The following is a 13,150-nucleotide window of genomic DNA, read 5'->3' as shown; positions in this document are numbered from 1 at the left end:
TCTCTCCCTCTCCCTCCCTCTCTGAAATCAATAAAAAAAATATGAAAGAAACAACAACAACAGCCTGGTACTGGCATAAGAGGCAGGTAGAGATACCAATATGTTGGCCAGCAGTACCCAGATGAGGGAAAGAGTGTGAGTGAGTGAGGAAGTGAGAGACTGAGTGTACAGATGTGTGTGTGTGCGTGTGTGTGTGTGTGTGTGTGTGTGTGTGTGTGTTACAATCTGATGGTGAGGGAATCTTGAGGGTGGGTGGTTTCAGGCTCTCCTGGCCAAAGAGCTGCTGCTGCCACCATAGCCACTCGTGGTATGCAGCTCTGATTCAGAGTCCACGCCATCTTGAAAGATTGACAAGGTTCTCCTTGGGAGGAGGCTACAGGGAGGGCAGCCAAGCCTCTCCAGAACTCACTGGGGCCTGGGACTCCGCACGCCCACAGAGGTCAAAACCCAGACCCTGTGCCTACAGAGGACACTGGCAGGACCCAACATGCCTGCAACAGACACCGGCAAGACCTTTGCACACCAGGCAGGCACCCAGCCTGACCCCTCACCAGTTGGGGACTTAGCCTGGAATCTGTGCCACCAGCATGCAACCACCACTGACCCAGCAGGACTCTAGCTCCTATTGTGTGCTCACCCACTGCCACCGCTACTATGCTGCAACTGCTGCCCTAGGGCCCAGCTGCTCAGCTCCACCACCAGGTCTAGGGGACAGGAAAGGTGCTGAAGGCCAGGAGGTGAATGTAGCCTCCCCTGACCTGGACTATTAGAACTAAGGACCTGAGGAGGCTAAAGAGGCTGCAGATCTCTAGGTGAGATGGGAGGGCCTGGGACAGAGAGAGGAGGCCTCAGAGAGCACTGGCTATGGAGACTGCAGAGTGGGTGCAGCAATGGAAGCCTGGGGCTGAAGTCCCTGGACAAAGCAGTGCTAGCACCCCATCATTGTGCAGCCTGGAAAGCTCCTTCTGATCAGTGGGAAGGGCCACGCAGTGGAGCTCAGGGCCAGCCTTACAGGAAATAGGCTTCTGTGATCCATCTCCAGCATAGTCAACTTTTAATGGAAATGGTTACTGAATTTTCCCAAGGCAAACAGAATGTAGGGAGGAAGGAAGAGGATATAGGAACAAAGAACTGTGGGTGTGAGCCAGCATCATGGGGAAACTCAGACACATACGGGGAGGAACTGGATTGTAAGGTATTGGGACAGGAACTTGGGAGCAGCTTTCTCCAAGATGCGGGTGCTTGCAGGGTCATTGTTCCTGTGCTGGGACCTCCCCTGGCAGCCAAATATGAGTCTCCATAACCTGAAACATACCTTTCTCTCTGCCCTGTGGATTCCCTGAAACCCTGCCCCACCCAAGCTCTTTGCAGTGGCTTTTCCATGGATCAGGCTTCACACTTTTCTAAAATATCTCAAAAAATCTGCAGCTGGTGACAGCATGCCCCAAACCTGTAAATCAAAGGTCTAAACCCAGCACTAGCACCAGCCTGCCTTGCTTCACAGCTGGGCCTTGCCTGGGCACCTCCAAGCCCAAAACAAATAGCAAATAGCAGCCATCTGCAGATCTCTCTGTAGTTCTTGCGGGGTAGCCCCATGCAGTGGCTGAGGCCCCAGAGGCAGTGCAGCTGGTGGACAGCTTCAGATCATAGCAGATTACAACTCTACACATCCACAAGTGACACACTCAAGAAGCAGACTCAGTGAGCACCAAAGCCCCACTGAAGCAAGTCCTGCTCCATAGAAGTGTTTCCTGCACAGCAACTCTCCACTGTAGTCACAGCTGGTCCTCACAGCCAATTGGCCTGGAGATCAATTCCTCCTAGTGATGCCAACAGCAATCAAGGCTCAACTACAAGACTGTGCACACAATCCACACAGAGCATCTAGAGTGCCTAGCTCAGGTGACTGGGAAGGCTGAGCCACTGGGCCCTATAGGACACCTACTACCCAAGGCCACTCTACCAATTCCAGGAGACATAGCATCTCTCCCAGTACACAGAAACAAAAACAGGGAAGCAGCCTAAATGTGGAGACAAAGAAACATGTCACAAATGAAAAAAATGGAAGCAAGCAAACTACTGGATACAGAGTTCAAAACTATGGTGATTAGGTTACTCAAGGATCTTCATGAGACCATCAAGGGACTTACTGAGAATGCCAAAGACCTGAAAAAGAACCAGTCAGAAATTAAGCATACACTAAATGAAATAAAGAATAATTTTCAGAGATTCAACAGTAGGGTAGAGGATTCCAAGAATCAAATCAATGATTTAGAATATGAGGAAGCAAAAAAACACCCAATCAGAAGAGCAAAAATAAAAAAGAAGCCAAAAATATGAAGACAGTGTAAGAAGTCTCTGGGACAACTTCAAGTGTTCCAACATTCGCATCATGGAGGTGCTAGAAGAAGAGAGAGAGAACAAGGTATTGAAAACCTATTTGAAGAAATGATGACAGAAAACTTCCCCTGCCTGGTGAAAGAAATAGACTGACAAGTCCAGGAAGCACAGAGAATCCCAAACAAGAGGAACCCAAAGAGGCCCACACCAAAACACATAATAATTAAAATGCCAAGTGTTGAAGACAAAGAGAGACTCTTAAAAGCAGCAAGAGAAAAGTTATTAGTTACCTATAAGGGAGTATCCATACGACTATCAGCTGATTTCTCAACAGAAACTATGAAGGCCAGGGGGAGTGGCAAGAAATATTCAAATTGAAGAATAGTAAGGACCTACAACCAAGATTACTCTACCCAGCAAAGCTTTCATTTAGAATTGAGGGTCAGATAAAGAGCATCACAGTCAAGAACAAGCTAAAGGAGTTCATCACCACCAAACCAGTATTACATGAAATGTTGAAGGGTATTCTTTAAGAAGAGGAAGAGGAAGAAGAAGAGATAGAAAATATGAACAATAAAATGGCAACAAATACATATCTATCAGCAATTTAATCTAAAAATCAAAATAAACTAACAAGAAATCTGATGAACAAAATAAACCAGTGAATAAAATAGAATCAGAGGCATGGAAGCATGAAACAAACTGATGAATCTCAGGCAAGGGGGAAGGTGGGGCAGGAAGAGATTAATCAAATATCTTACCTATGGAAACAGACAGTAGGGTTGTGAAGGCCTGGGGTTGGGTGGGAACCAGGTGGAGGGGGACAAAGGGGGTGGGGGAAAGAGTATTACATCTGTAATACTCTCAATAAAGATTTTTTTCAAATAGTAAAAAAAAAGAAATATTAAAGAGACTGTGTTAAGAAAAAGAAGAAGCCTTACCTGGTTTGGCTCAGTGGACAGAGCAGCATCCTGTGGACTGAAGGGTCCCAGGTTCGATTCTGGTCAAAGGCACTTGCCTGAGTTGTGGGGTTGATCCCCAGTAGGGGGCTGCAGGAGGCAGCTGATCAATGATTCTCTCATCATTGATGTTTCTATCTCTATCTCCCTCTCCCTTCCTCTCTGAAATCAATAAAAATATATTTAAAAAAAGAAAAAGAAGAAAAGGAAAGAAGATCATAGGCATAAAGAAAATAAAAATAGAAATAAATAAATACCTATCAATAATAACCTTAAATGTAAATGGATTTAAATGCTCTAGTCAAAAGACATAGGGTGGCTTTTATATGAAGATGGCGCCGAAAGCTAAGAAGGAAGCCCCTGCCCCTCCCAAAGCCGAAGCCAAAGCATAAGGCTTTGAAGGCAAAGAAAGCGGTGTTGAAAAGCATCCACAGCCACACACAAAAAGAAGATCCACACATCACCCACCTTCCGACGGCCAAAGACACTAAGGCTCCGAAGGCAGCCTAAATATCCTCAGAAGAGCACACCCAGGAGAAACAAGCTTGACCACTATGCCATCCTCAATCCCCCTGACTGCGAGTCAGCCATGAAGAAGATAAAAGACAGCAATACACTTGTGTTCATTGTGGATGGCAGGGCCAACAAGCACCAGATCCAACTGGCTGTGAAGAAGCTCTATGACATTGATGTGGTCAAGATCACAATGAGGTATCACTTTATGTCTGTTAAAATGGCTATTATCAATACATCAACAAACAAGTGTTCACGAGAATATGGAGTAAAGGAAGCCCTCATGCACTGTTGATGGGGATGCACATTGGTGCAGCCATTGTGAAAAGCATTATGGAGTTACTTCAAAAAATTCAAAACAAATTGCCGTATCACCCACAAAATCCGCTTCTGGGAATTTACCTGAAGAAACCCAAAACACTAATTTGAAAGAATATATGCACCCCTATGTTCATTGCAGGATTATTTACAACAGCTGAGATTTGAAAGCAGCCCAAGTGCCCATCAGTAAATGAGTGGGTTAAAAGCCTGTGGTACATTTACACAATAAAATACTATGCCAAAAAGAAAAAAAAAGAAGAAGGATATCTTACCCTTTGCGACAGCATGGATGAACCTGGAGATTATTATGCTAAGTGAAATAAGCCAGTCAGAGAAAGACAAATACCATATGATTTCACTCATATGTGGCATGTAATGAACAAAATAAACTAACAAAATAGATAGACTCATAGATACAGAGAACAGACTGACAGCTGTCAAAGGAGAGGGGTTAGGGGGCTGGGTATAAAAGGTCTTTGTGCTTAAATACAGTTGTATCTTTGATAAACCATGTTGTAGTCTATATTTGTGGACTTCTTTGTGTCACCTCCTACCCACCTAAAACTCCCTTCAAATTTGCCCCTCACACCCTCCATTCCTGTAAAACCTCCAGTTTAGGAACCTGTCAACTAAAACCCAGAGGTATCAGCATCCATTGATGATTTTTACCTGAGTCAATAATTACTATGGTGTTTGAAGCATTTGTTAGCTTTCTAATGATGCATAACAAATGTCAGCAAACTTAGTTATTAACTCACAGTTCTGTAGGTCAGAATGGCTGGGTTATCTGTTCAGGATCTCACAAAGCTAAAATCAAGGGGTTGGCCAGCCTGCATTCTCATTTGGAGTTAGGATACTCTTCCAAACAAATACGATTATGGCAGGATTCAGATCCTTATTGTTGTAGAACTAAAATCACCATTGCCCTACTGTCAGCTGGGAGCCACTCTCAATAGAGGCTGCCTGCATTCCTTGCCACACGGTCCCATTCATCTTCAAGGCAGTGATGGAAAATCTCCTTTGCCTGCAATCTGTCTCATGCTTTAAATTTTTTTGCCAGTGAGACCCAGTACCTTTTAAGAACCCCCCTGATTAGGTTAGACCCAATAGCCTAAAGGGATATTCTCCCATTCTTAAAATTAACTGATTGAGAACCTATTAGAAATAAGGCGAGCCCCCAAGCCAGGGAACCTGGTAGAACACAAAGGACACTCGGGAGCCAGACAGCAAGGTAAACATCTTTACTCCTGCAGGAGGGTAAGCAGCCAACACAGGGACAGCACGCACACCCAACAGTCCACTTGCGTTCTATCCCTGACTAACACCGTCTGTCCCTCACTCTTGATTGGTCAAAACTTAGGCTCACATTCTTGCATGATTGGCTAATTCAAGAACAGGGAGGGGTTGACCTTTGCTATTTCAAAATGGCGGCTGCCAAGTCATGTGAGTTAACATGGCTACTGCTTAAAACTCCCTTCTTTTGACAGAAAAGATTAGTTGTTTATTCTCACAATTCTCACAAACCTTACCTATGGAACTGGACAAACAATGGGTCCAGGCTGCCTGGCACTACTTGAGCCAATTAAGCAGAGACAGGGTCGAATCATATATGAGCATTTATTCCAATACTGCCGCAGTATGAGAGAGCAGGTCATCCACAAAAATCTGCTCTGCAGCCCCCCATAAACTGGTTGCTTATATTGGGTAGGACAAAGATTACATGGGGAAGCAGGAATCACAGGCCTGGGGAAGTAGGCAAGGTGGACTCTGGGGTGGGGGGAGCTCCATTGTTTGGGCAACAATGTTGTTACTCTTTCTATGATATGGGGATGGACCACATTCCAAGGTTGACTTCTAGGTCCAAGGTTGACTCCCAGGTCTTGGGGACGTACAACTCCCAGACAGGTTAGAATGGGCTTTCCTTAATCAGTACAAAACAATCACAGTTAACAGAGCATGATTAATATTTATTTTATTTCTTATAATAAGTAGTTTCCAATATTTTATTTCTGTCCCTAACACTTATATCTGCAAAATCCCTTCACTGCAACACATAAATTAGTACTTAAATAAATAACTGGGAGAAGGTGTGGATACCAGGAGCAGAAATCTTGGGGCTGTCTTAGAATTCTGCCTACCACATGCGGCACCCATCTGCACCATTCCATCCACATTTATTAGATGACATTCTACTTTAAGAAAGGCCTTCCCCTTTTTTACCTTTCTCTGTTCTTTCTGGCAGTACAGACTAAAGTATACTTTCAATGTAATATTTCATAATCTACTGAAAAAATTCATTTTCCTTCTCTCTGTTTGTAAATCTCCTAGTTTTCTTACTGGGCTTGTTTACTGCCTGTCTCCTGCTGCTCTGGGAACTAGCTTCCAGCCCTATCTGCAGACAGGGTCTCAAGGCGAAGGAGGAGGCAGGATTCAACCCTATGACTTCCAACCAATTCCTATGGGTGGAGTCAATGTTCGGCTAGAAGGTGGAGCCTGGCTTCATCCTCTGAGTCTGGGAGGAGCTTAGAACCCCAAGACCACACCCCCTTATAGGGACAGCCAATCAGGATTTTAGGTGCTGGTTTCTCCCATTGTGAAGAACTAGATTGTGACGGTTTGGGTCTTGGGATTCTGGCTAGAGCAGGGGGAGGCCTAGTGAGTGTGGCTCTCTGATTTCAAGACACTTGGGGTCTGTCTTTGTCTGGGTGGAAAGATCATGACCTCTAAGAAACCGGGCAAGATCCTAGCCACCCCAGATTCCTCAGCCGCAGAAGCCCCAGCCGCAGGAGCCCCAGCCGCAGGAGCCCCAGCCGCCGCAGATGTCCCACATGAGGAGGATCAAAAGCTGCCAGAACCTACACAAACAGCTGAAGAACTAGCATTTTATGCCCCGAATTACATAGGTCTGACCGTCCTGGCCACAATTTGTTTCTTTCCCCTGGGACTTCTAGCTATATACTTCAGTTACAAGGTAAAATAATGCCTAAGCTATGACCTATCCTCTCCTCTACCTGCCCCCTTGCATATGCTTCCTTCCTGGGACCTGGGTTGGGGTTTTCCCTCAATGGCAGCAGGTGTCCAGCCATTTCCCAATGGTGTCACAAAGCTAAATTCAGAAACCCACATCTAAAGCTCCCATCCCTACAGACCACGAAGGCTAACAAGGAAAGCAATTGGAAAGAAGCTTACATCAACTCAGGCCGAACTGGCTGGCTGGATGTATTTGCCATACTCATCGGTTTAGGCATCCTTTATTACTATACTCTGTTTTTATGAAGGCCAGGCCCAGTGTCCTATGGGTCCACCCCTAACAGGACCTGCCACCAAGACACTAACAAGCCAAATCAGCCACCATGCAAGAAACCAATAGCTGAGACATCCCTAACCTGGAAAGCCACCAGCCAAGGAACTCAACATCCAAGCAATCCACTAGCAGAGGAATACCATACTACTACATCTGCGTGGCCTCCAGAGGTGACTTCATTCATCTTGGGGGTCCTCACTTTCATGCCCTTTATGCTCTTAGCTCCTTGATACTGGGCTGCTCTTTCAGGAAAAAAGAAAAATATTTATTTAAACCAATAAAATTGAAGGGAATGTCCCAGCTTTTCATGTGGATGTGTTTCTGAGTCAGTGTGTGTGTTTTGCTGGGGCTGCCTGTTTACCAGACTTTGTGATAATCAGAATGTCCTAATGGTGAAGCTCGGGGACATGGAAGTCAGACAGATTGTGAGTTTACATCTCATTTTTAACATTTAAAAACTGTATATCCTTGAACAAGATAATTTTCTTGAGCCTGGTTCATTTGTAAAATGGGCATAATAATTGCCAATGTGGGGTGATATTTAGATATTTGAATCACTATTCTCTAGGTCAGTGGTTCTCAACCTATGGGTCGCAACCCCTTTGGGGGTCGAACGACCCTTTCACAGGGGTCGCCTAAGACCATTGGAAAACACACATATAATTACATATTGTTTTGTGATTAATCACTATGCTTTAATTATGTTCAATTTGTAACAATGAAATTGGGGGTCACCACAACATGAGGAACTGTATTAAAGGGTTGCGGCATTAGGAAAGTTGAGAACCACTGCTCTAGGTGTTTCTCCAATTTGATCTGAAATTCTACCGTCTCAGAGCAGATAGGAAAAACAAAAACAAAAAAAAAAACAAACAAAAAAAAACCTCCTCCAGCTTTTGAGATCCAATGTCAAACTCCTAAGGGGAAAATGGGAAGACCTCAAGAAATGAACAATAGAGTTAGCAAAAGAGCTGATGAAGACCTCCTCTCCCCCAATCCTGAAAGATCAATGGTCCGTTATTCATAGGGGAAGTAGAAAGAGATGCCTATATATCTATAAAGAGGCCCCTATAGACTGTATTTCAGGATATGACCCCAGATATTATCTGTATTCCCTCTTCACAGATAAATTTTAGAGAGGCTCCAAGATCTCAAAGAAAAACATGCTGTATGGTATGGAGGTCTAGGAAGAAATGGCCCAGCAGAATGTCCCATATGCCCTAGTTTGGTGAAGAGGAGGTGGGGGCTATAAAAATGTCAAGTACCAGGGTCAGAGTAACTATAAGACAGGGACCAGGGATAACAAAGGAGCCATACAGGATGAATAAAAACAGTTAACTAGGCTGACACCATGACAATAAACACCCAGGGCTTCCTTCTGGTGCCCTTGCTTTACAGACAGCCCCAAATTCAGACCCAGAAACCCTATACTTAGCAGAATTAAGTTTCCACAACCAAAGAGAATGCGGATTATCAGTAGAAAATTGAGTATCTGTGGAAAAGACTGCTCTTTACCACAGGTCATCTTTTCCTCCTGTGAACGCTACTCAGTCACATTTCCTCGGTTCCTCTGTATGGCTCTATGGAATATGATCAGAAGTGATGTGTGCTGCAAACAACCCTGGCATTCACTTTGTTTGTTTGTTTGTTTGTTTGTTTGTTTGTTTGTTTGTTTGTTTTAGCTGTGGACATAAAGTATAATTAAGAAAAGCCATTAATAATGTAGACTTTACAAAATTAAAAACTACTCTGTAAAAGAACTTGTTCAGAGAATAAAAAAACAAACCACAAACTGACACAAAAATCTTTGCAAAACACAAATCTGATCAAAGATTTCTGCTCCAAATATACAAAGGGCTCTAAAACGAACCACCCCACTAAAAATGGGTAAAGATTGAAACAGACACCTGGCCAAGGTAGATATACGATGTATACAAAAAGGGATTCTATGGAAAGTGTGGACAAAAGGGGCCACATGCTAACCTGACAAGCTCAGGGAAGACCTGCATGGCAGTCTTGCAAACTCAAAGACCTAAAGTAACCACAAAGAATGGTCTGAAATTAAAACTTTAACTAAAAGTAATTATGATGGGTAGTTACATCCTAGGCTGGAATTTTCCCTGACAAGGTCAATCTTTACCTTAACTGAACCTACTGTCTTTTTGCATCTATGATAACATATCAATGAAATGTCAGGGTAACTTGTAACTTTCCTTTTTCCATACCCCCCAGGGCACAACCAAATGCCCTGGGCACCAGGACAGATACTCAAATTCCTTCATTGTTATTGTTATCATGTTATTTTTGAGTGTTAACTAACCTGTACCCGCCTAAGTAAAAGAAGTATGTGTCTATCATTTTACTTTTTATACAATCCTAGAGGTTCCCCCTCTCCTCCACTTTGCTTTCTCCCACTGAGAGGGTTAACTTGAAAAGCAGGCAGATAGGGCAGGGGTCCAGTGGAAAACAAAGGCAGGTGGAACATACGCAGGGGCAGACGTGGCAGTTTGAGCAGCCTAACCACAGGAACCAACCAAACAGAAATCATAAAATGTTTCTGGACTCAAAGCAGAAGGCATGGGAAAACAAGGGAGGGCATGCTGTTATATTGTAAATCAGCAAGTGGAACATAAGACGTCTTAATGAGCCAATTAATTAGGAATCTTTATTACGCTAGCAGGCTCAGAGCGGAATATATCTCTCAAATTCTGAGCCCCAACATGGAGGAAGTCTTTCCTTTTTCTACTTTTTCCAACTCTCTGTCTTACAAATTTGGAATGAGACTTCCAGACCTTCTGAGAAAGAAGGCCTGTGTGCTGGGAAGGGGCCATGAGACCATATCTCAAGGCCTGGCCTGGCGCCAACACTGACAACACTGTCTGGGACATAGTTTATGGCCTCTCTGGAATGGGAGTAGTCTTAGTTTCCCTATTATCTAAACAAGCAAGCGTTTACAGAAGCTAAAATAGCAGGGTTAAAATTTCAAACAGCAGTTTTTATATAAGATGGAGGTTACTATGCTTCACTGCAATAAACAAGGTGTACACACACTGAAACAGAGAAAGTTCAGGTTCATTGCTGGGTAAAAACAATAACGGAATCGATCAGGTGGTGACATAGATATGGAGCAGGTTTGTAGAACATATATACTAGTACTCCTAGAACAACTTGCTTTGCTGGCAACCCATTCTTTGGGCCTCCTCCCCGTTGGGAAGTCTGAATCTGCTTGTAACAAACTTTTGCTTAAATCTTCTGGTCCACATAGCTCATTCTTCAGTGTCACGAGACACGAGCCCTGGAAAAACACCTAGGCTCACCATTCCAGTTATCACCACCTCTCTAATCTATCACCAATGGATTTCATGTAACCCACTTACATCTCCTCATTTTATTGTACTGTATAAAACAAGGTGAAAAACTGCCATTCTCTGGAGTATTATCCCAATACATTGAGATTCTGCTTCCCAGCAATTGTCAACAGTTTGGCTCAAATAAATTCACAAAAACTCTTTACAGGTTTGTGTTTTTTATCTTAATAAAAGTAATCATTTGGTGATCTGTTCATAAATTCCTAATTAAGCAAATCATGGTAGGTAGTCATGTTGTAGCAGAATGCACAGGAGAATGATCAGCCAGCACACTGAGAAAGGAAAGTTTAACCTTTACTTCACAGATCTGCTAGTCCAGGGGAATTCTGGATCCAAAGCCTGAACTGACTCGTGGGGAGGCTCTGGCCTATATAACTCCTCCTGTGGCGAGCCCCTGAGGGTCCCTGCAGCTCCACCCAAGTCAGTCAGAGTGGGGAAGTAAGACTACAGTTTTAACCAGATATTGAACTAGGTTGCAAGCCCCCCTCCCACCTCCCATTTTCCTTTTCAGTCATACTTGTTAGGACTATAGAGCAATATAATCCCTAACGGCCATTTATAAGTTTCTGTTATGGATAAAAATAGGATATTGGGCACTAGCTATAGTTATAAGAAATATCAATCATGCTCTGTTAACTGTGATTGCCTTGTCCTGATTAAAGAAAGGGCATTCTAACCTGGCTGGGAGTTGTACACCACTGGGACCCAGGAGTCAACGTTGGACCTGGCAGTTAACCTTGAAATGTGGTCCATTCTTATTCAAGAACTGCCTATTATCATGGGAAGATTAACAACCTTGTTGCCCAAACAATGGTGTCCTGCCCCAGCCTACATTGCCTACTTTCCCATGCCTGAAATTCCTACTACTCCAGTTGCCGGTGGTCTTAATCCAGCATCTAGAAGCGTTCAGGAATCTGGAGAAGGCACTGTGTGTAAATTAATCAAGAGTCCAGAGACGAAACATAATTTTGGAAGGCATTTTAGGGAGACAGAGAAAACTTAGCTAAAGGAACTAAGTTCTCCTTGTCTCAGGATGCCTTGCTTTTTATTAACACAAATTGTCCTAAGGCAAGGTAGATACACACATCAAAGGCCAGGGTTAGTATACAGAATCCATTGTCAGATTGGAGAAACTGCCTATGGCTGTTCAGGTGTTTGGCCAGTAGGAGGCAATAACATGTAGATTAAGATGCCCTCAGCTGCCCTAACCAGTTTGGCTCAGTGGATAGAGCGTCAGCCTGTGGACTGAAAGGTCTCAAGTTTGATTCTGGTCAAGGGCATGTACCTTGGTTGCGTGCACATCCCCAGTAGGAGGTGTGCAGGAGGCAGCTGATCGATGTTTCTCACATCGATGTTTCTAACTCTCTATCCCTCTCCCTTCCTCTCTGTAAAAAATCAATAAAATATATATTTTTTAAAAAGATGCCCTCAGCTGAGGAGAACCAATATGGTGGCATAAGGTATATACCTGTACATGCCGCACCCCACAACCACATTAAAACTACAACTAAAAGACAAAACGGCTATCATCCAGAACCACGGGAAAGCTGCCTGAGTGGAAGTTCTACAACTAGAAGGAAAGAAAAAAGCGCATTTAGACTCAGTAGGAGGTGTGGCGACACCAAGAGCAGAGGTACACCAAGAGCTCGAAACGGCTACAACTGGGTGCGCAGTTTTTTTCAATCGGAAGGGAGATACAAGCTCCCAACTGCATTGAACTCATTTCTGGTGAGACTCTGGGGACCCAGACTCCTACGGGGAGAAACTGGACTGTCTGGCAGGGGGTCGGAAAGTGAGAGTGGCTTTCTCGCAGAGCTGCTCGCAAGGATCATTGTTACTGTGGGGTCGTGGGACTCAGGGACTCGGGGACTCGGAGATGCCGAGACGTGGAGACCCGGAGACACGGAGACAGCTGACGGACAGCTGACAAACAGCCATCGCTGTTTGCTCCGCCCTGGTGATTCTCTGAGACCCTGCCCCACCTAATTTAACCCCACCAAAGCTGTGCACAGCAGCGCAAATGAATCGCCTGTCCTTTCGCAGCCTAACCTAACAAACTGCAGCTGGGTCAGAGAGCTCCAAAACTTCCAAACCCCAAACAAAGAGGAGAAATGTGCAGATCTCGTTGTAGCTCCTGCTGAATGAACTCACGCAGTAGCAGACCTTGTACCTCCTTGGAGATCCAGGAGCCAGTGTACCCAGTGGTCAGATACCAGATTTCAACTCCTCACATCCATAAGTGACACACTCAAGAGGCAGACTCAGTGAGCACCAAAGCCCCACTGAAGCAAGTCCTGCCCCATAAGGGTGTCTCCAGCACAGCAGTTCTTCCACTATAGACACAG

At 44.3% G+C, this 13,150-nt stretch overlaps 1 protein-coding gene across 1 annotated transcript in view; it reads left to right on the top strand.

The window, feature by feature from the left end:
- Positions 1–3,888: 3,888 nt before the first annotated feature.
- The window catches only part of LOC102259673 (microtubule-associated serine/threonine-protein kinase 2-like), a 56,888-nt gene continuing 47,626 nt past the window's right edge, over positions 3,889–13,150 (top strand). Inside the window, 2 exon segments of the mRNA XM_014536775.1 lie at positions 3,889–4,010; positions 7,802–7,862. Of these exon segments, the coding sequence (XP_014392261.1) occupies positions 3,889–4,010; positions 7,802–7,862 (183 nt within the window).

Source organism: Myotis brandtii, unplaced genomic scaffold (genome assembly GCF_000412655.1).
Source record: "Myotis brandtii unplaced genomic scaffold, ASM41265v1 scaffold165, whole genome shotgun sequence".
NCBI classification, from domain to species: domain Eukaryota; kingdom Metazoa; phylum Chordata; class Mammalia; order Chiroptera; family Vespertilionidae; genus Myotis; species Myotis brandtii.
Note: the sequence above shows the minus strand (reverse complement) of the source record. Positions and strands in the feature narration are given on the sequence as shown.